This window comes from Alosa sapidissima, chromosome 15, assembly GCF_018492685.1.
Source record: "Alosa sapidissima isolate fAloSap1 chromosome 15, fAloSap1.pri, whole genome shotgun sequence".
Taxonomy (NCBI): Eukaryota; Metazoa; Chordata; class Actinopteri; order Clupeiformes; family Clupeidae; genus Alosa; species Alosa sapidissima.
The window spans coordinates 9,927,704-9,949,916 of NC_055971.1; the positions used below are offsets into that span (position 1 = coordinate 9,927,704).

The 22,213-nt window shown below is 47.9% G+C and overlaps 1 protein-coding gene across 3 annotated transcripts in view; it reads left to right on the forward strand.

The window, feature by feature from the left end:
* The window catches only part of ulk2 (unc-51 like autophagy activating kinase 2), a 32,143-nt gene extending 10,458 nt beyond the window's left edge, over positions 1-21,685 (forward strand). For 2 of the 3 annotated variants that reach the window (XM_042063282.1, XM_042063280.1), the window contains exons 4-27: positions 905-937; positions 2,389-2,425; positions 4,927-5,100; positions 5,345-5,418; positions 5,571-5,672; positions 5,885-5,943; positions 6,234-6,316; positions 6,458-6,508; positions 6,762-6,847; positions 7,322-7,493; positions 8,001-8,061; positions 11,180-11,329; positions 13,197-13,342; positions 13,745-13,828; positions 14,695-14,960; positions 15,147-15,310; positions 15,498-15,607; positions 16,068-16,202; positions 16,666-16,877; positions 17,234-17,412; positions 17,733-17,851; positions 18,321-18,478; positions 18,569-18,704; positions 18,921-21,685. In XM_042063282.1, the coding sequence (XP_041919216.1) occupies positions 932-937; positions 2,389-2,425; positions 4,927-5,100; positions 5,345-5,418; positions 5,571-5,672; positions 5,885-5,943; positions 6,234-6,316; positions 6,458-6,508; positions 6,762-6,847; positions 7,322-7,493; positions 8,001-8,061; positions 11,180-11,329; positions 13,197-13,342; positions 13,745-13,828; positions 14,695-14,960; positions 15,147-15,310; positions 15,498-15,607; positions 16,068-16,202; positions 16,666-16,877; positions 17,234-17,412; positions 17,733-17,851; positions 18,321-18,478; positions 18,569-18,704; positions 18,921-18,985 (2,829 nt within the window). In that variant the 5' untranslated portion in view covers positions 905-931 and the 3' untranslated portion in view covers positions 18,986-21,685. The remainder of the gene's footprint in view (positions 1-904; positions 938-2,388; positions 2,426-4,926; positions 5,101-5,344; positions 5,419-5,570; positions 5,673-5,884; positions 5,944-6,233; positions 6,317-6,457; positions 6,509-6,761; positions 6,848-7,321; positions 7,494-8,000; positions 8,062-11,179; positions 11,330-13,196; positions 13,343-13,744; positions 13,829-14,694; positions 14,961-15,146; positions 15,311-15,497; positions 15,608-16,067; positions 16,203-16,665; positions 16,878-17,233; positions 17,413-17,732; positions 17,852-18,320; positions 18,479-18,568; positions 18,705-18,920) is intronic. The other variant, XM_042063281.1, reaches the window with a different exon arrangement.
* Positions 21,686-22,213: the final 528 nt, after the last annotated feature.

Consider the following 22,213-nt stretch of genomic DNA (forward strand, 5'->3'; position numbering starts at 1 on the left):
CTGTCTAGTGCGACCAAAACAGCCAACTACCAACCTTTTTGTTATTATTTTCAGCGTAGCAGAAATGTACACTGTCTCTCATGTTATATGAATGTTTATATGTATATTAAATATTATACATGTCAAGCTCTGTGTAGTGGATCACACTGTGGTTTGGTCGGTGTTCAATACTTAAAGTTGCTGGTGATGACTGGAGGGGTCACTATTGCTGTCCCGTGCCCAGCAGGTGAACATGCACCCCTCCAAAAGATTTACACGCCACCTGATCTATGCAGGGTCTGGTCATCTGATACACCATAATACCTCCAAACACACCACTGCAAAGGTGTAACTGAGGACACTCTGAGAATGGGACTGTGTACATGAGACCTCCTAAATGAAAACATTTTGGTTATTTACATTTTCTCATACCATCCTAGAGCTGTGTTGCACATCTTAAATATTTATAAGACATAACCTGAAATACTGTACCACTTAAAGTCCATTTGTTTGTTGAAATTGGTTGCCCCCCCCCCCCCTTTAAAAATATCTCAACCCAATATCAACCCTGGCACCTCACGAGAGACTCCGGTCACCCTGGAGTTGAGTAAGTTAACCCTCGCTCAGTCGTGTGAGTCCTCTCATGTTAGCGCTGCTTTTTACAGGCCTGTGACCGCCAGGGCTTTAGGTTTAGTGTGTCAGTGCAGCCTGACATATACCTTGGCATGCGCTCAGAAGGAGTACCGTTACTGTCATATCAGCACGGGTGCTGAGCTGGCTATATGGAAATGGAAAATGTTGTAGGCACACATTGCCAGCTGTCATAGGACTCATGAATCAAATTTAGTTGGCACATTTTCCTTTTAAACACTGACCTGGTGAAATATGAGGGAGTTAATACTTGCTGTGGTTCTTTATCTTCTAGGAAACGTCAAACTCTGTGTTCCTGGTGATGGAGGTAAGTTGGCTTTGTCAACATGCATATCAATATCAGAGGTCACATGCTGACCTGATGTCTGTTTGTCTGTCTGTCTCTCTGTCTGTCTCTCTGTCTGTCTGTCTGTCTGTCTGTCTGTCTGTCTGCCTGCCTGCCTGCCTGCCTGCCCCCCTCTCTTTCACTCTGTCACCCTCTCAAGCTCCCCCTATCCCCCCGCCAGTGTTGTAAATGTCTATGACATGTCACATGCAGTGGACAGTTAGGCAGCTTGCTGCTTGGCCCTGTCCACTCATGTTGCCCAACACTGGAGTGCCTGAGAGAAAAACAAGTCTGGGTGACTCAAGTGGCCCGCTATAAATACACACTCAGAACGCTCTAGAGAAGAAAGAGAAACAACATTGCAAAACCTTATTTATTTGGCCCTATATTTAGTGTGTGCTATTAGGCTGGACATACGGTCTGTCCGTACCTGCTGATAAGATATGAGTGGACGGAAACTTGCGTTCACAAACAGGTCACAGGTGTACGCAGTAGGGTTATCTGATGTGGTGTTGACTAGAGTGAGAGGATCACTTGGATTGAATTAGGGCAAGTTGGATTTAAATTTGGAGTTCTTCGAGGAACTTTTAAATCTACAGATCCCACCTTTTGTTTAGCCAGAAAGCTGTAGCACCCATATGTTGTTTGTTTTGTGTTGTTCTAGGTTTTAGTATATGTGCCGTGTCACTAATGCAGACAGGGGACTACTTAAAGCTGCACTGGATGACTTATCACTTTGCCGCTTGCTTGTTGCTCTCTGGGGAGAGACTGGTCTCACAGAGAACAAACAGGCCTTTCTCCTGGCTGCTGGTTGTGACTAGTTATTGTTAGTGCTGGAAAAGATTAGAGCATGTTATAGTGTGTGTGTGTGTGTGTGTGGGATGGGGAATGGAAGGGGACTTAGTGTAAGCCTTAGAGACTTTGTACACAAACATGTCTGTGTACTTGTGCTTCTCAGCTGACACTTTCCTTGTTCAATTACACAGATCAGTTCAGATTGCGAAATGAATTTGCCCAGTGACACAGATTGTTAGTGTATTGTTACTAATTGTTAGTTAGAAAAAACGTACCGGGAAAAAAAAACAACTGTGTCTGAAGAAAACAGTCCTGATCATAAGTCCTTTGGGGCAGTTAGTGGTCAAGAGACACAGGCTTCATTGTGTGTGTGTGTGTGGAGTGTGATACAAGTACTTGGAATATAGCGGGATGGCCACAGTACCATCCCCCACCCCTGATGAGTTCTGATGGTGCTGAGATCTCTCAGTGGGCATGATGCATTACCTCACCATATGAACAGATGAGCACACCATTATCTCAGCCTTATGTCATATGGGCACACTTAAAACTATGCAAACAAAACATAAACACACACACACATACAACCATTATGCACTCTGGTAATTATTGTTTTCCTGTTTCTTTTCTCTCCACAGTATTGCAATGGAGGTGATCTTGCTGACTACTTGCAAGGTAAGCATTTTCTTCATTTTCATTTTCCAAGTGTTGTTCACAGTCTTTGCTGTATGGCCAGTCTGCCATAATATGCACCCAGACTAGTATTTCCTGTGTGTGTGTGTGTGATGGGTCTGGTTGGTGTATGCTACTGGCCTCTAATTAGACTGATGTAGATGTTCATTAAATTTGAAATGAGTCCTTGGCTTGGGCCGAGTGCCAGCGTAGCGCAGTGGGCACTGTTTCGCAGGCTCCCCCATGGCCAGTCCTCTGCTTAATGTTCCCTGGATCAGGGCTGCACTGCTTCCTAAAGGCTTATGGGTACATAAGAGTTCTGCTCTCCTGAAGTGCAAAGAACACACGTTCGGTTCACAATTGAGCAATGTCAGAGGTCAACAGATTTGTGCCAATTTGTCGTCATGTGGACACAATTTCACAGGCGCTATAAAGCTTGAAGGCTAAAGTTTGTGTCCTGTGCTGATATGTCTGAAGGAACTAGAATTGTGAAAAATTGGTTTGAACGAGGTGACCTCCTGAAGGCTGAGGTTGAATCTGGGGCAGGGTCATTCTGAACTGATAATTCTAGTTTGACTATTGATAGCAAATGGACTTCGAAGGGGCCAGAGCAGGATGTGGACTTGTGTCCACCTTCCTAGTTCTCGGGACGGCGCTGGACTCTTGGCCCTTTGTTTTTTTGCTCTCTTTCTCCCTGTCAAAAACACACACACACAAACACACTCTGACTTGAGCTGTTATCAGCTGCGCAGGTGAACGCTCTCCCACGTCAGGCATGGTACAGCTTGTCTCTGGGCACCCCAGAGCAACATTACACAACAAGGCCACATACAACTCTGCAGCCATTAGGATCTGTGTGTGTGTGTGTGTGTGTATGAATACGTGTGAAGGAAGTCTATTGTGATCCCAATGAGATCCGTTGTGATCCAGATGAGATCTGTTGTGATTGTAATTGCTCTGTTTGCCTTGGAAGCCTCAGCTGGGGAATCCTCTCAACAGCTCAGCAGCTTTGTAGTGAATGGTGGGGGTAACCAGGTACGGCATCTCTCAGCAGCTTAGGGGAGTTTTGTAGTGAATGGTGGGGGTAACCAGGTACGGCATCTCTCAGCAGCTTAGGGGAGTTTTGTAGTGAATGGTGGGGGTAACCAGGTACGGCATCTCTCAGCAAGGGCCCTCTTGATTTTGAAATTCACTTGTAATCCATTTCCCAGATCTTTTTGGAAACAATTAGTTGACCGGAGTAACGCATCCCAGTTACATAACAACATAACGTGTGTGTGTGTGTGTGTGTGTGTGTGTGTGTGTTTGGATGTGGGCCAGTGTGGCCTGGTGTGGAGTGTGTGTGTGTGTGTGTGTGTGTGTTTGGATGTGGGCCGGCGTGGCCTGGTGTGTGTGTGTGTGTGTGTGTGTGTGTGTGTGTGTGTGTGTGTGTGTTTGGATGTGGGCCGTTGTGGAGTGTGTGTGTGTGTGTGTGTGTGTGTGTGTGTGTTTGGATGTGGGTCGGCGTGGCCTGGTGTGTGTGTTTGGATGTGGGCCGGCGTGGCCTGGTGTGTGTGTGTGTGTTTGGATGTGGGCCGGCGTGGCCTGGTGTGTGTGTGTGTGTGTGTGTGTGTGTGTTTGGATGTGGGTCGGCGTGGCCTGGTGTGTGTGTGTGTGTGTGTGTGTGTGTGTGTGTTTGGATGTGGGCCGGCGTGGCCTGGTGTGGAGTGTGTGTGTGTGTGTTTGGATGTGGGCCGCCGTGGCCTGGTGTGTGTGTGTGTGTTTGGATGTGGGCCGCCGTGGCCTGGTGTGTTTGTGTTTGGATGTGGGCCGGCCTGGTGTGTGTGTGTGTATGTATGTGTGTGTGTGTGTGTGTGTGTGTGTGTTTGGATGTGGGCCGCCGTGGCCTGGTGTGTGTGTGTGTGTGTGTGTGTGAGTCACGCACAGCTGTTGGGAACCGCAGCACCAGCTGCCCTCAGATGCCTTCGATTGGGCTGCGGGTTGGATGGTTGCATCAGCGGAAATGCTAGACTGGCCACTGAAGCCCTGACGCAGTCGGCAAGGGGACGTTGTGACTGTGTGTGTGTGTGCGTGTGCTTGTGCGTGTGTGTGTGTGTGAGAGAGACCAGAGGCTAAACGTTACTGCAGTAATGGTGTCTTGGTGTAATGTGGCCTGTCCATATCAGTGGCTATCTGAGCTGCTGAAGGGTGAGGAACAGCAGGTTCTGTCATCAGCACTTTTTAGCTCCTGATGGAGAGCCACAAACTCCCTGTTCCAACTATGCATTATATGAAAAGCACTTGCCTGGAATATGGCCTAATTCATGAAAAATATATCCCACTCATCACAAGAGTGAAATGTAAGAAAGTGTGGTCAAATATACAACAATATATGGAGAAAAAAAAAACAAAAGTGAGTGAACAAAAAGTGTATCGAATGAGTTAGGAATGTGTAAAATTATATAGTCAAAAGAAGACCTCACGATTTGTCCCTGGTCTTCCTTTTCTGTGCCCCTGCTCTGAAGCCAAGGGAACCCTGCGTGAGGACACCATGCGCATCTTCCTGCAGCAGATCGCCGCAGCCATGCGCATCCTGAACAGCAAGGGCATCATCCACCGTGACCTCAAGCCCCAGAACATCCTGCTGTCTTACTTGGGCCGCAAGAAGTCTGGCATCAGCGGCATCCGAATCAAGATCGGTAATTCTCCAGCCAAATTTAGACTGCATTGATTGACGCCAACTACCCCGATATCCCTTGTGATCTCCAGACGTCCCAATGATGATTTTAATAAAGGCTGTGTTATTTTTCACTCTTGCTTGTGACCTCTTACGTAGCCGTCACATAGTTTCCATACACTCCCTGGTGTTAAAACTGGGCACTCATTCTCAGACAATAGCCATGTTGCTAATAATAACAGACATGCTTTGACTATCCCCCACAGCTGACTTTGGCTTTGCACGCTACCTCCAGAGTAACATGATGGCAGCCACCCTGTGTGGGTCCCCTATGTACATGGTGAGTGTGTGTGTGTGTGTGTGTGTGTGTGTGTGTGTGTGTGTGTGTGTGTGTGTGTGCGTGTGTGCGTGCGCGTGCGCGTGTGTGTGTGATGTGCAACCAGCGGCCATTTTGTTTCAAACATGAAAGACATTTCTCTTCTTTTCTGTCAGGCCCCGGAAGTGATTATGTCCCAGAACTATGATGCCAAAGCAGACCTGTGGAGCATCGGGACGGTCATTTACCAGTGCCTAGTGGGAAAGCCACCCTTCCAGGTAAGACACAGTGGACAGGCATGTAGGTGTCCAGAGGGCAGTCTACTCTATAATCTAAACTCTTTTCTTGAAGAATAACTGAGTTTATATATCGTGACTTTATTGCAAGTCACTATAAGCAGAGCTCATTAGGTGTGAAAGGCAGTCAGTAATGTATTTAGACAACACAGCAAAAAGCTGATTTCATAACCTGGACTGTCCACCCTTACCAGGCAAACAGCCCTCAGGATCTGAGGATGTTCTATGAGAAGAACAAGAACCTGGTGCCAAAGTAGGTTCCTTTCTTCTCACTTCCCTCATGACCCACTTTCTCTCATTTCTTTTGTCCCCCGGGCCCGTCTCGTAATATCACAGCAGACACTAATGGCAATCCACTCGGTGGAACTCATTTTGATCTTCCCACGCAAACCCTCACAAAAAAGCTGGATGATAATGACTGCATTTGTCAGTGCCATCACAGAAAGAGAGCTGATTCATGGCACCCAGTGCATAGTAGCCGTAGCGTATTGTTACATGACCACCCCTCTCCCCAGCTCTAAGTGTCTGATTGTCTCCTCGCAGCGTCCCGCGGGAGACATCGCCTCCGCTGGCGGACCTGCTGCTGGGGCTGCTGCAGAGGAACCAGAAGGACCGCATGGACTTTGGTCAGTACCCGCTCCGCTGCACCGGCGGCTTGTCCATCTTCCAGGGTTCTCTCTTTTTAGAGAAGTGAGACTTCATGAGAGACATCCTCTTCTAACGTCTGTTCTGTTCTGTTCTGTTCTGTACTTTCTGCTTGTTTACAGATGCGTTTTTCAGCCACCCTTTCCTTGAGCCGACATCAGCCATAAAAAAATGTAAGCTGGACCAGGGAATATTTCGAGCTATTTTGTGTAGAGTCATGGCGATACATTTTATGAATAAATGATGTTGTGTTGTTCTGTAACGTTATCACATCAAAATAATTACTGTACACCCAGGATCTTAAATGCATAAGAACAACAACTCTGACTCTTGCTTAAAAAGCATCTTGTGTTTCATTAATCATTAATGTCTGTTTTAAAGGAACCATTGCTCATAGCTCTTTGTGTGTGTGTGTGTTGGTAACAGCCTGCCCAGTCCCCGTGCCCAACGTCCCTGGCTCCGTGACCGACAGCTCCTGCGGCAGCTCTCCCTGTCGCTACGTCTCACCTCCTGTAAGTGCACAGGATCCCTGCGGCTCCTGTTATCACGGTCCATGCACTACACTCTCCATGCGGTCAGTGTGTTGATGGAGACCTCAGAGGTGACACTGTGTCGTCCATATAGCAATAGCAATACCATTACAGTTTGCATTACGGTCTGCAGTAGTGGTTTTCCATTTCAGTGCATGTTATTGACAAGATTCGGGAAAGATTCTTGAAAGATTGTAGTCTTTTAACTAATGCCACCCATTCGAGCTTTACTTGAAAGACTACAATCTTTCAAGAATCTTTTTCCATATCTTGTCAAGGTTGTTTGGTGTAAGGAGGCCATTAGTTGGTATACACTGTGCCAAACAGTGGTCATGGTGATTGTGCAGTTTCAGCACTTTCCTCTATCATGGTGCAACACGGTGCTTGCCTTATTTTGAAACGTTACGAGATTTGTCCTGGTTTGCGATGCATCAAGCAGTTTTCCTGTCCCTGCAGTCACTGCCGGACATGCAGACCGTCCCGGAGGACGTGCTGTCCTCGCCGCTGCTGGGCCCGCCCAACTACCTGCAGCTGTCCAAAGAGTCCGGCGGCAGCACCAGCAGCAAGAACTCCTCCTGCGACACGGACGACTTTGTGCTGGTGCCCCACCTTACCGGAGAGCAGTCCTGTGAGTTTCTCATAACACATAGTACACACATACATACATACATACATACAGAGATATGGTCTCGGTGCATTACCAAATGAACGCTCAGAGTGAGAGATGTTGAGACATGAGAGATATGGTCTAGGTGCATTACCAAATGAACGCTCAGAGTGAGAGATGTTGAGACTCCACTCATGTGCATTGAACAGATTCCCCTGTCTAGGCACAGGCTCAAGTTTGCACAACACACCATGACTGATTGACTTGCCTCTCCCTTACACACATGCCATGGTGTGTATATATCACATAGTGTGTGTGTGTGAGAATGTCAATGTCAATTTATTTGTGTAGCACATTTGAAAAACAGTTGACCAATGTGACTGTGTGTGTGTGTGTACGTACGTCAGTGTGTGGTGTATATATTACTCTCTAGAGTGTGTGTGTACGTCTGTGTACACTGTATACATAGCATCTCTGGTTACACCACGTTGCACTGGCTTACCTCCCCTCTCTCTCTTCTTTGGATAGACGACGTGCCCATGGGAACAGCCGGCCGCCGCCCGTCCAGCGAGTTCCTCCTGTGTGGCGGGTGAGTGCTAGCTTTCGCCACTGCAATCGCCACTTTCCGCACCGACACGCTAACCGCCCACAGCCACACCTCTCAAACCGTGTTTGAATACAACTCCTGCTTCAGTTGTTAACACGGAGGCATTTACTGTCTCGTAGTTAACCGCTGTGTGCACAGGTCAGACTTCGCAAATAATATAAATATAAAGAGATTTTGCATGGGCAATTGGCCCACTCTCTCTGCTCTTTGCCTCAGCATAGTACGATCTCGCCCTCACCTGAATGGACCTAGCAACAGTATAAAATCAAACAAAACAAATCCGATCGGCCGCTAAGCCCTGCGACAGCAGCGGCCGCCTTTGTTTGTTTTGACTCCAACGGGGCGTTATGGTGGTTGCGCAAAAGAGATTTTCATTTGCTGCATAACAATAAGCGGAGGAGAGCCTGGTACGGATTATCTTCCTTATCTATTAGATCTGAGAACACTAGCGGACCCATCGTTTTCCACTCCCCACTACCCCCTTGAGTGATTAATTACCCAGGTCTGGTTAAGTACACTCTCACAAACAGGAGCATGGCCTGGGGTGAGTGGGTTGTTTTGCAGGTGTAAACCGAGCCTAGTTTGTGAGTGAGACCTCCGGTCAAGTAAAGCACAAGCTCCCTGATCACCCCGACCCTCGTTCGCCCAAACGGTGAGAGGGTCTATGTTTAGCCGCCGGGCCGATGTCATCTCCCTGTATATCCCCCGTCAGCTGCGACTGTGGGAACTGTCAAATATGCGCTTGTGTGTGAGATCATTTTCACACTGTTTACTCATACACGAGCACATGCCATTTGCTCATGGCTGTTTTTTTTTTTTTTGCTGTTTCAAAATTCAGCAGTCCAAAGTATCAGTTTGTTGCTAAATACACTATTGAGCTGAATAAGGCATGACAGAAGAAGCCAGCATTGTTGATGAGTTTACTTTTAGAGAGTTGTTATTGAAAGGTTCTCTATTTTTAATGTCATAAATCATTTTCCAAGGCAGGCATTCCTGTAAACTGTTGACTCTTTCAGTTGAATGTTTTTCTTTCTGCTTTGGTGTCTCTCTCTCTCACTCACACACACACACACACACACACACACACACACACACACACACACACACACACACACACACACACACACACACACACACACACCACACCTCTCCTCAAAGCCACTTCCCTTTCTCCCCTCAGTCCTTTTGTTTCTGTCTCTAAATACCCAACGGCGAGACGCTGTTCCCTGCGTCACGTGCCAAACCTCTCTCCCCCTTCATCATGCTGTTTTCCATCTCTCTCTTGAGGTCACTTGTGTGTCTCAAGTCTTTTCTAGCTGCTTTTGTTTGGCATCTACAGAACCTCCGTCTTTTGTTTGATTAGTGCCTCTACACCATCATTGGTGTCCATTTCTTATGGTTATGCTTTCTCTCTTTCCTCCTTCCTTTGTTTCTCTCTTTCTCTCTTTTTCTGGAGCTCCTGTTTGTTTTCTGTTTTTGACACAGCTAGCATAGTTTTCATATCCAGTGTGCTGGCTGTGCTGTGTTTTGTGAGGTAGTTTTGGATGGTGCAGTTGAACTTTGGCGCAACCCTTTCCCAGCCTCTCGTTTGGGCCGGCGTCTACAGCTGCCTGGTCTCAGGGCTGACTCCAGCTCACCGGCTACCAGAGCAGCCTCCTGTTCACCCTGGAGGGCTTTCCTGCCCTGAATGACAGACTTCTTACTACTCTGTTTTTAGTCTTTTGCAAAGCGTTTTTGGCTCTGGAGTCCCCAAGCGTGCTTTAATCAGTACTGCTTCAGTGGTCTGTCCTCTTCCACCCTATATACACACACACACACACACACACACACACACACACACACACAGACTGTCCGCAGGGCAGACAAAAGCGGGTCACCAGTAATGCACACTGGGCTTTAAATTAAGCCCTTCCTCAGCAAAAAAGACAAACTGCATTTTGACCTACAAACTGTGCCTTTGTTAAGGACCATCCCATTGTTCTGTACATTGAGAAGAAGTCTGTTCACAGATGAGTTTTCAGATCCAATGGGATGACTTTTGTGGAAAGAATAAGCCATGCTCCACAGTGATTTTGTTTTGTTTTGTCCGTGAGCCTGGGTGTCTGCGAAGGTTTTTTTAATGCGGATGTTCCACATTTTTTTATGTTCTGTGAGGGTTTTCTGCGAGCCGGGGTGAACAAAGAAAAGCCCTCCTTTGTGCTGTGCCTGGCCCTGCCGTGTAAGTGTAGTGTAGTGTAGTGTAGTGTAGTGTAGTGTAGTGTAGTGTAGTGTAGTGTTCTCTGTTGCTGGCGTCCTCTCGTGGCTCACGTGTACTCCTCGCTCTTCTCCCCTCTGCTCAGATCCCTCCCGCTCATTACATAATTCTCTCTCAACCCTCCGCCTGAACGCCGTGGTTCCCCCCCCATTTCTGTCGCCCCCCTCATTACCCCCCCCTGCCCCCCCCCCCCCCCCCCCCCAACTGCCTTTCAAAGGGAGAGCTTAAGCCCTACACGCATGACCCACACATGACTCGGCTCTCCAAGACGTTCTGTTCCCAGTGCGGAGACAAAGGAATGCAAATAAGCTGACTTCTCTCCCCTCTGCCTGTATCCACAGAACAGAGGGCGGGCCCAAGCACGTGCCGCTTGCCATTGGTTAAATAGAGTTCACTGCTCCAGAGGCCGAGCCCTTTCCTCCGCCCCTCCGACGGGGTAAAGTCTGCCCTGATTGGCTGGTGCCGTCTGTGTTTACACAGAGGTCCCTCCCAGTGGAGGCGGCGCTGGTTTTGCTGAGCAGGAACAGAGGCATGCCTGAGCCAGTTCTACTTACAGTCCCAACAAAGAACTTCCTAGCAGCACAACAAAGTCTACTGTACTTGATTAGACTTGACAGAAATAGGCCAAACTGGACATTAAACAAAAGCTGGATGCCAAACGTCTAACAAGTACCTTAAGATATTGTCTAATACATGACAAAGAGCAGAGGCTTGAGCCCAGAAGTCTTAGACAACAGACGGTGTGCAAGACGGAGACGGGCAGTGTGTTACAGTTGAGGAAATGGTGCTTGAGCTGTTGGACAAGCATGCTGACTGGATCTCGGCTCTTCTCTCTGGCCTTTCCAGGCAGCCGCAGGCCGCGTCTGGACAGCCCCCACTGGTGTCTCCGCGGGCAGAGACCACCCCCATCCCGGTGCCCACGCAGGTGCGCAACTACCAGCGGATCAAGCAGAACCTCTCGAGCAGTCCCACCAACACCATGTATGGCTCACCCAGGTAAGGGCTGCAGTGTTTGAACATACTGTTTCGTAAAGGTGTTGATGTAGCTCATCTTGTATAGCAAAGTACTCACAGTGGTCTTGGTTTTGTGAATGCATGTGTTGCATGCAGAGGCAAATGAATTCAGTTGATATGCAAATCCCCTTACTAAATGGAGCCCAACATTTCAGCTCCAGTTGTGAAGTTATTTATGATGTTTGTACATCCCTTGAGCAGTTGCCTTTTCAACAGCAAGAGATCAGGAGGTCTACATATGACAAAGTCTCATGTGTTTCCTCTGCACAGATTTGTTAAAGTTATATTCTTGCATTGTACCAGCCCATTTGTGAAGCACTGTGCCCCTTGTGGTTAGCTTTTTTTGAGAGCGCTTGTCAGTAAACAGGCCTTGCTCAACTGCAGATGTCTGTTCCTTTCAAGTGGGTTGCCATCTCACAAGCGTTTTGAGCACAGGACAGGTATTGAACGGCTCTTGCATCAGTTTCCTCCTGGAGCATCAGACTGTCTCGTTTCCTCCTGAAGCAGCCGTGTAATTGCGTTAATGTGCCGGCCGGCCAGGAGAGTGTGGGTGTGTGTTTGCCAGTGGGAGGTCATGCCAAGACAAAAGTCTTGGGGCTTGAGATGGAGATGATGGTGGGGGGTGGAAGAAAGGAGGCTGGATAAAGAGCCTTTGAGGCCAAGACAGTTTTATTGCACCTCCTTGGACAGCAGACAGAGACTATGTCAGCGGGGGGTACTGGCCCAATGGCCGGACGAGACCTTTAAGAGATTAACGTTGTTAGGTGAGCTGAGCACCTCCACCCGCCCCCGGTGGACTCAGTGCCAGCTGGGCGCAACTCCGACTAGGGAGCTGAGGCCTTAGCGTGCCCCAAAAACTTCCATCCTACTTTACTTGGCTGACCTGAGCGTGTGTGTTTGTGTGTCTCTGGGTGTATAAGTATATATACTCTTTTGATCCCGTGAGGGAAATTTGGTCTCTGCATTTATCCCAATCCGTGAATTAGTGAAACACACTCAGCACACAGTGAAGTGAAGCACACACTAATCCCGGCGCAGTGAGCTGCCTGTGACAACAGCGGCGCTCGGGGAGCAGTGAGTGGTTAGGTGCCTTGCTCAAAGGCACTTCAGCCATTCCTACTGGTCGGGGTTCGAACCGGCAACCCTCCGGTTACAAGTCCGAAGCGCTAACCAGTAGGCCTCAGGGTGAGACTGCTTACAGTCCACCCGACTCCTTCAGCGTCCTCCTGAGCTAGCCTGGGCAGGATAGCGTTCCCTCCTATTTCGGGCCTCCTAAAACGCCCTGGCGAGAGTGGAGAGTTGGCGCCACATAGGGGAAATAGAAGGGCGCAGACACACACACATACACATACACACACACACATACACATACACACACATATACACACACACACACACACACACACACACACACACACATTGGCCTTTCTCCTGACTCAAGCTTGTTTACAGTCTCTGGGGGTTTGAGGTGGTGGTGGTGGTGGTGGTGTGTGTGGTGGTCGGGTGGAACAGCTCTCAGATGATCTTTCACGAGGTGGGGCGGCGTCACCTCTTTTTAATTTTAGGACTTCTGTACGTCACACCCGGCTGTGCTTGTGTTGGCAGAGCTGATGGAGAGCTCAGCTGTTCAGGAAGAGCACTGGGGAAAGGCGTGAAACGGACACTCTCCCTTCCTCTTCTCTCTTAACTGCCGCTCGTCATTCAGCTTTTGTGTTGTTGATTTTCATCAACGGTTCTTGCCTTAAGGGTGTGATAAGCCGCCAAGCGGAACGTGACTAGACAGGTGACATTGTTGTGTCTGGTTTTGGTTGGCAAGGTGAGCGACACAGAGTCTGCGTTCTGCTTGCAGGTCGGGCACCGTGCGGCGCTCCAACACCAGCCCCATGGGCTTTCCCAAAGTGGGCTCCGGCTCGCCTAGTTCTGCCGAGGTGACCCAGACCCTCGGCCGACGCCTTTCCACCGGGAGCTCCCGGCCCTACTCGCCTTCCCCTCTCGGTAAGAGCTCCTCCGTGTACCTACAGTACCGTATAGCACTGTGCTAAAGTTACAGCCATACTCATGGAAAACAGTGAAACTTGGGTATTTTAAGTTTACTCTACTTTGTTATGTTAATTACGTTGTTTCAAACTTTCCTAAACATACGATTTACACTGTATGTATGTAGGTATGTTTCTGTGAATTTGCTGCCTGCCAAATGTGTGCTCTTTATGTAAGAACTAGTGTTGCTCTCAACCATGGCACAGTGCCAGTAAACTGTTGATGGCTCATAACAAACTGATAACACATGTATGGATGGGCTTGCTCTGTCTCCCTGTCTAAAAGCCATGATTGTGACCCTATGTCTCTCTGTCTTTGTGTGTGTGTGTGTGTGTGTGTCTCTGTCTGGCGTTTCTCCAGTGGGCACTATCCCAGAGCAGCTGGGCCACTGTTGCTGTGGACACCCCCAAGGCCATGAGGCACGCAGCCGCAGTTCCTCAGGAGGTTAGTTCTGCTTTAGTGTGTGTGTGTGTGTGTGTGTGTGTGTGTGTGTGGTGAGTATAATGTGTTGTATGTATGATGTGTGTGTGTGTGTGTGTGTGTGTGTTTGACGGGGTGTGTGTTATAGATTTGTCTCTTGTTGTGTGTTGATGCGTGAGAGACACATAGCCCAAGTAGGCTGTCTCCTGTGATGGCTCGTCTCCAGCCCTGCAGCAGGTGATTTTATGCCCCCCCCCCCTCCCCTGTGGTCCCATTAAAAAAGCACACCAGCCCTCCTTTGTGCCGCCTCCAACTTGCCACCCCCCCCCCCCCGGCCGCTACAGTCCTCGCCGAGTGTTAGTCACTCCGCCTGGGGAACTGGAGTGGTCGCTATGGCAACCAGTCTTTCACTAAAAGCGCCCTGCCTTTCTGGCGGTTCTGAGCCGATTGATCTATAGATACAGAACACAGGAGCAGCGTAGTGACGTACGGGAACAAAAGCCATTACGTAACTTCACAGGCTTCTCTTCTGTGCCCCACAAATTAATCTTTGGGTGGCTCATCAAACACTCAGTGGCAGAGCCAGACTGGAGATGGAAAACAGCCTGGTGTTTGTCCTCAGCAGATATGTAAACGAGCAAGACATTTAGAATGGCAGGACATGGCCTTTCTTTTTTTTAGCCAGTTCCCATCTTGGCATCTGTGCCAAGTCTAGAAGACCGCCAGGGTATTTTATTACCACAGGAGCTTGAATGGCACGTTAACATCGTTCGTTGAAAAATATCGCCACCTATTGGCCCAGAGGAGAGACTCGCTTTTTAAATAGCCCAGGCTGTGTTAAAGTTGTGGGGAAATATCAGCTATCTGAGTAGCTGCCATCTTTTCTCCAGGCTCCCCGTCGTCTCAGCTGCTGGGGACTCGTCTCCAGAGCGCGCCCACGCTCACTGACTTCTACCAGAACAAGCAGAAGCTCCACAAGCAGCTCTCGGACCCCGTGCACCCCACCACGGCCGCCTACCCTACCAGCCACTCCCCGCAGCTGGGTCGCCCCAGCAACCTCGGGACCTCCCCCACCAAACACCTAGGCTCATCTCCGCGCACCTCTGATTGGTTCATGAAGTCTCCTCTGCCCACAATCATTGGCTCTCCGACCAAGGTGAGTGATTGGAGCATTCAAATTGATTCCATAAAGACCCCATCAACTTGGTGAACAGACTTGACTGTCAAAGTAGTTGTATTTGGATGTGAAGCTAGTCGTTCACCGTCCATATTATGTCATATGTAACAAGCATGAAAAAGGGAGTGTATGATTCTCATGTAATTATGTTTACTCTTCATACAGACAACGGCCCCCTTTAAAATCCCCAAGACCCAGGCCTCCTGTAACCTCATGGCGTTGGCCGACAGCCCCACCCCTCCCAAAACCCTGATGGACGTCCACCACTGCTCCCCCAGCACCGGGGGGCGCCAGTCCACACCAGAGGCCAGTAGGACCACCTTTGGCAGGTGAGCGTCAGCTGACTGTTTTTTTTTTAATGTGCGAATGGAGGCTACCATTTGCTAGATTCTCTTCCAGATTCCTTAGCTCACACTTCTTCTCAAGCACTCAAATGTACCCCCTCCCCCCATTCTATGAAAGATAATTCTCTGTAATACATGTATTCAAAATTCCCTGTGTGTGTGTGTGCTGCAGGTCTGTGAGTACGGGACGGCTGTCGGAGCAGCCCATCCGCATCACCCTCGGGGGTCAGCAGTATCAGGGTAGTACAGATAGCCTGAACACTGAGCGGCCCATGGACACAGGTAAGAACCCACTCCGTCACCTGCTTCCCCAGTGTTTGGTTTACCTTCTCGCTAACATTACACAATTACCTGAGTGTCTCCTACTCAGAAATGTCCACTGTAGCTGTTCTGAAATGTTAATACGGAGTATGTAAACATGAAGAACTGTAGTAATGCCAACTCACTGATGATGCAGCAGTGACGTGCACACATCACATGCACACACTTGAGCTTTCTCGCCAACCTTTTTATTGGCCTGCATGAGGCTGTGCTGTGGCTTGTGACTGGCTTGTGTGTTTGTTTGTGTGTGTGTGTGTGGCTGACCCATTGTGTGATGGGTTGCATGTTTGTGTGTGTGTGAGCTTGTGACTGGCTTGTTATGGACTGCATGTGGGTGTGTGCTTTTGCCAATGAGTGACGGGCTGTGTGTGTGTGTGTGCTCCCCTCCCTCCCCCTTCTCCTGCCCCCCACCCCACCCCAGCCCCTGCAGGGTTGTGCGCTTTGCCCCCCGGCGGGGCCAGTCCTCGCACCGTTCTGTTCACCGTGGGCTCTCCCCCCAGCAGCGGCACCCCTCCCACCTGTAGCCACCTCGGCACCAGGCCGCGCACCACCTCAGGTGAGGGCCCCCCTTCCCGGCTGGTCTCGGCCCGGCCCGGCTCATTCCTGGCCTCGCTGGACATGTCCACACCTCACCCACCCTGCATCATGGGCTGCACTCACACAACACTCACTCCCCCCCACATCCCCAGCTAACTGCTGTCCCACACTCTACTTACAACTGAGCAACTACATTACAAGGATGCTAATATGTTTGTATGTGCTAATATGCTAATATGTGCATTTTGGTTTCTGTGACCGTTGTCCTAGTGTATGCTCAGTGAGAACATACCCAAGGCCAGTCTCGAGAGCATGACACCACTGACAACAAACTCACTAGCTGACACTACTAAGAATGTCTTCTTACCCAAACAACTTGAAATAGCAAAAGTTGCACCCCGAGAGCATTCAGGCCTCCACTACCAGCCCGTGGTGGTCATCTGCTCTGCTAACAGCCCTGCCTGTGCCCTCTGTGTCTGCAGTAGGATCCAACAGCTCGGCAGGTTCCCTGTGCTCGACCAGCGGCCGCGTCTACATGGGCTCTCCTCCCGGCATGGCCATCGGCACCTCGCCCCCGGGGGCCGAGGCGGCGCCCAGCAGCGTCCGCTACGTCCCCTACGGCACCTCGCCACCCAGCCTGGACGGCTTCATCACGTTCGAGGCCCCTGAGCTGCCCGAGGAGACCCTCATGGAGGTGAGCCATTACAAGAGTGTAAATGTTACGGGACGGCGCTGTTTGTGTACCGTTAATGTCTGTGATGATTATCGTGGTTATGGTTACGCTAAGGAGGACAAAGTTGGAAGGTGGATAGTAAATTGTACAAGTAAAGGGTTTTCTTTTTTCTTTGGAAGGTGGAGTAGTAGCTTGTAAAGTTGTATTGACCTTTGTAAAGACGAAATGGGTTTGAAGATGTCTGACCCATACGCCTAAGGCTAAGGTCATCACGTTTTTCTGTGTAGCCTGTCTGAAAGGTTAATGTGATTGTGTGTCTGTGTCTGTGTGTGTGTGTGTGTGTGTGTGTGTGTGTGTGTGTGTGTGTGTGTTGACAGAGGGAGCACACGGATACGCTGATGCACCTGCGCATGATGCTGTCGTTCACTGACTGCGTGCTGGAGATTGCGGCGGTGCGGGCTGGGGGCACAGACCTGGGTGTCTCTGCGGCCTCACTGTACCCCCCACAGGAGAGCGTGGTGGTCGACCAGATTAGCCAGCTCAGCAAAGAGTGGGGGTGAGCGAATGACCGAGAGAGAGTGGCCAGAGCATTTAGATGCTGGCGTTACCCGTTACATTTGCACACGATGAGTTCCCATCTCCAGAAGAAGAGCTAATACAGTAAAATAAATCCCTGCATGAGAAGTTTCTCTCTGCTCTTAAGAGTCTGATAAATCACTAAATGCTAATGTAGCTAATTGGCCAAAACTGATGTTGCTTTAGTGATTTAGAGACGCATCTGTGCTGACTGTGTTTGCTGAAGTGTGTGTGTGTGTGTGTGTGTGTGTGTGTCTTTTTCGTCTTCTCATGCGCGTGCTCTCCTCGGTCTCCCCACAGGCAAGTGGAGCAGCTGGTGCTGTACATGAAGGCAGCTCAGCTCCTGGCCTCGTCCCTGCACCTGGCCAAGGCTCAGATCAAGTCAGCCAAACTCAACCCCTCTTCCGCCGTCAAGCAGGGTGAGTGTATGTCCCATGGCAGAGCCAAGCGGTGCAGAGCGGAGAGGAGGGGAGGGGAGGGGTGTTTCGCCCTAAATGTGCAGTGACCGCTAAGATAAGCAGCCGTGTGCTGAAATGAAGCATAGTAATGTTGGCGCAACTTTACAGCTGCAGTGTCTATGTTTGTTGCCTATAATCCTACTGAAGCCATATTGAAGAAGAACAATTAAAAATGAATTAGGTTTTGAGTTTTTTTTTCTCATTTTATTAATGGTTTCAGTGCATTCGTGTACTGACATTCTTACTTACTACTCTTCGTTATTGCCAATAGATCATAGATCATAGATCATAGGCCAACCAGCTAAAAAACAAAATCAGCCTTATAGCCTCATTAAATGTACAAGAAGGTTTCACCTTTAGCAGCAATTCCTTGAGACCACTGCTCCTGTTTGTGTTATGGGCTTCAACTGCTTCTCTTCTGTCCCCACAGTGGTGAAGAGCCTGAACGAGCGCTACAAGAGCTGCATCTCCCTGTGCCGGCGCCTCACCGACAAACTCAACCACTTCTTCTCGGACAAGCAGCGCTTCGTAGACGAGATCAACAGCGTTACGGCCGAGAAACTCATCTACAACCACGCAGTAGAAATGGTAAAGAGTCCGTCATGGCACTATAACCTGCAGTGACATCCTCCATGTGTGTGTGTGTCCATCTCTAAAGTGTATCCTCTCCCTGTCCAGGTGCAAGCGGCGGCCCTGGATGAGATGTTTCAGCAGACGGAGGACATTGCTTACCGTTACAACAAAGCAGCTATGCTTTTGGAGGGGCTTTCCAAGATCCTGCAGGACCCCGCAGATATTGAGAACGTTGCAAAGTGTGAGTTTCATAAAGCAAACAAATGCATCAGATTTGTTCCTTTTCGATTCTCACTTATTTTTATATTCTAGTAGCACTCGTCATTTTAAAGTGATTCTAACCAAAACCTGAAGAACACAGCGCTGAAAATATCAATAGGAGACAAATCATAGAGTTTGAACAGCCTTCTTATTCCACCCAAAGTAACGTTCTCCCTCTTTATGTTCCCCTGTGTAGATAAGGCCAGTGTGGACCGGCGGATCTCGGCTCTCTGTTACTGCACAGTCACCCTGTACGAATAGCAGAGCTGCAGCCGCCCCCCAGAGAGATGGACGCCTGCTCTCCCTCTCTCTGAACAGGGACCATTCTCTGGTGCATTCACAGCAGCCAGAGGACAAGCCCACATTCTTCTCGTTTGTAGCAGTTCAAGCACTTTTTTTTGTTTCTTTCCTTTTTTTAAATTTAGACTCTGTTTTTAGCGTGTGCGTGCCCCCGCCCCCCCTCCATAAAATGTCATAGAACATTTTTTGTTATGGCACAACGGACTGATTTGCCTGTGCAGGAGATGCACAGGTTTACTACCAAAGATGAAGACGACAGCAAAGATGGTGACTTTTTTTTTTCAAAAGAGAGAGAGCCAGAGGACTGGCATAAGGAAAGAAGCCGTCTCCTTCACTTTCAGCAACTTTCGTCATCTACTAAAGAACTGGTGAGAAGAATTCACCAGAACTGGTCCGAGAAGGAAAAAGATGATTGACCACAACTTTTAGCTTTTTTTTAATTTTGTCTCTATTTTTTATCATTGGAAAATTCTACAAACTGAAACGTGAGGGAAACGCAACATAAACTCAAATCTCACGATCAAGACTCAATGTTTTAATGCAAATCACCTTATACGTTATACGTATTGTTTTTACGTTGTACCTTATTCTGTTGCCATTATTTATTGGTGTTGGTAAAGGTATGCTGTGGGTAAATGTTGTTACCTGGTCAGATTGATTTGCTTCCCTGCAAGACAGGAAACGGTGTGCTTATCTGACCCTGCAAAATCAATTAGCTGCCAGACAGACCTACACACCACACCACACCACACACACCACACACACACACCACACCACACCACACCACACCACACCACACATGCTGAAATTGAAATGCACACCAAATGCACTAAAATCTCACAGGCACACATCATCATCACAGCAGCAACTATTAGGAGCAGAGTAAAACCTGTAGATTTGTAATTAGCCCTCTTCATTGTTTTTACACAGAAGCACTTTATTAATGATAAATGATGTGTGATATACATATGTAATAAAGAAACACGGAGGATACTTTCCCTGGAAAGCTTGGGAATGTGAAGGCTGCGAGCTGATTGGCTGGTGGAGCGGGGAGAGGAATTCTGGGTGGGTGGGTTCCTCCTGGTGCTCCCTCCTTGCCTTCTCCAGCATCTCTCAGCTCTCCCTCTCATTGCCAGATGACCTGCATAAGCCCTGCCACACAGAGCAGATTTATACCCTCAACTCACTCTTACAGGTCATCCATATCACTGGTGTGGTGGTCTGAGATGAACACAATACCTTGGATCTCAGTGAATCTAAAATGAAACATGGCGTCATCTTTTTCTGTGGTTGGGATGATGAGCAGGTTTCTCATGGGGGCTCAGACCCCATGACTTAGACAAACAGACAAACAAACTGTCAAACTAAAAGCATGGTCAAAATACTTGAGTAGTTACTTTAAAGAAATCTGAAACATGCTTTTTAAAAAAAAAAACATTAAAAAAAAAACATAAATATCTGTATTAATACTGTAGCTAATTTTGGAGACAATTTTGATGTTTGCTACTAGTGTACATATTTGTATGTTGTGCATGTGGTTTGTTTTTCCCCTTTTTTTGATGGAGTGAGTGCGTGAGAGCACAGCGTGAGACTGGAAGTGGCGAACAGAAACATTGGTTGCGCCTCTCACACAAAGAGTACAATGTTTTTATTTCACTTTGTTGTTGTTATTTGTTTTGTATGGAGATTTGATATCTACCCTTGTACTGCCACGGGTTTTGCTCAAACCCAGAGGCCAACACGTAAGGGAGATACCTCTGGCTCAACAGCATGGCAGCTTTAAACCATCTCTTGTACTGCGACTCTTTTGCCTGAGATGCAGGATGAGATGACCTTTTCAAAAAACAATTCTCAAAATAGTCAGTATCATGTGAAGCCGGGCATGATTACCCAGCATGCACCTGGAGTCCGCCCCCTACCGTGGATGCTGGTGTGCCGCGCTCACTATTGTATTACTATAATGGCACCTCTTGGGTGTGTGAAAGGCCAGTGACGTGACGAGACGTTTTGAGCACATTTAGTGCTTTAGAAGGTAGTGCTCTCACATTGTACATGTGTGAATAAAAGCCCTGATGTCCATTTGCAGAACTGACTGTGGTGGGGGCCACGGGCCCTGAAGTGGTGTACTGTATGCTCAGTAGACATATCGGAGTTCCTGTGATATGACTCTCCTGTCCAACCCTTATGAGCGCCTGTGCGCTTTATATAATAATAAAAAAAGCCTTTGCAACAACACAGAGAGAAGTATGTCTTGCTCTGTGCTTTTTATTCTTATGTAATTTTACCAAATCCTTGCATATCTCTGTAATAATAGACCACACTCCTACCTTGTATGAGTCTGAGGGGATTGGTGTACAGAGGATGTAGTATAATAAACCGTTGGTACTGAGCACATGTCGTACCCGTAGAGTTTGTAGAATGTATTAACCCTGTCATTATAGCGCCTTCCCTGCTCCAATTGAATGCGTAGTTACCTATGGTCATGGTAAGAGTCTGAGAAGACCATCAAATGCAACTGAATTTCTAAGCTCCTGTTTTCAATTAAAAAAAAAATGTTGATGTTTTAATCGATAATGTGTGTTTCACCAGGGGCATCTTTCTTTGTTCTGTGTGGAACTTTAGAAATGCAGCCTTTGTTTATTAAAAAGGAAATTTGGATCAGCTCAGATGTCATGTGTGTTTTCTAGTCTAACAACCATTGTCTCTTGCTTTCTCAAAGTTCACATGGTCATCTAAAGACAGCGTCCATTACGTCATGACCTATTAATATAAATTAATTGAGTTGCATAAAGACACAGTGTATCAAGTGAATATAGGCCTATATAATGTCAAGACATAGTGAATAGGGGTACCCTGAAAATCAATGCATTTTCATTGCAGAAGATACATTTCACCATTTTAAATCAGATGGCTCATTTGAATCATATGGATAGGTTTCAGACAGTGAAAGACCTTATGTACTAAGTACTAAGTACATATATATAATTTTATCAGCCACACATCATAGTATTATGGAGTTTTCAATAAATCTGAATCATGTCTTTTAAATCACATTTAGGGTATATGCTTTTAGAAAATATACTTTACTTTATTGAACCATGTCCTATACATATTCCTGTGTTGTATATTGGTGAACCAAGTGCATGGTTGATTCATTTTGGCTTTTAATAAGATTATATAGTATTTTTA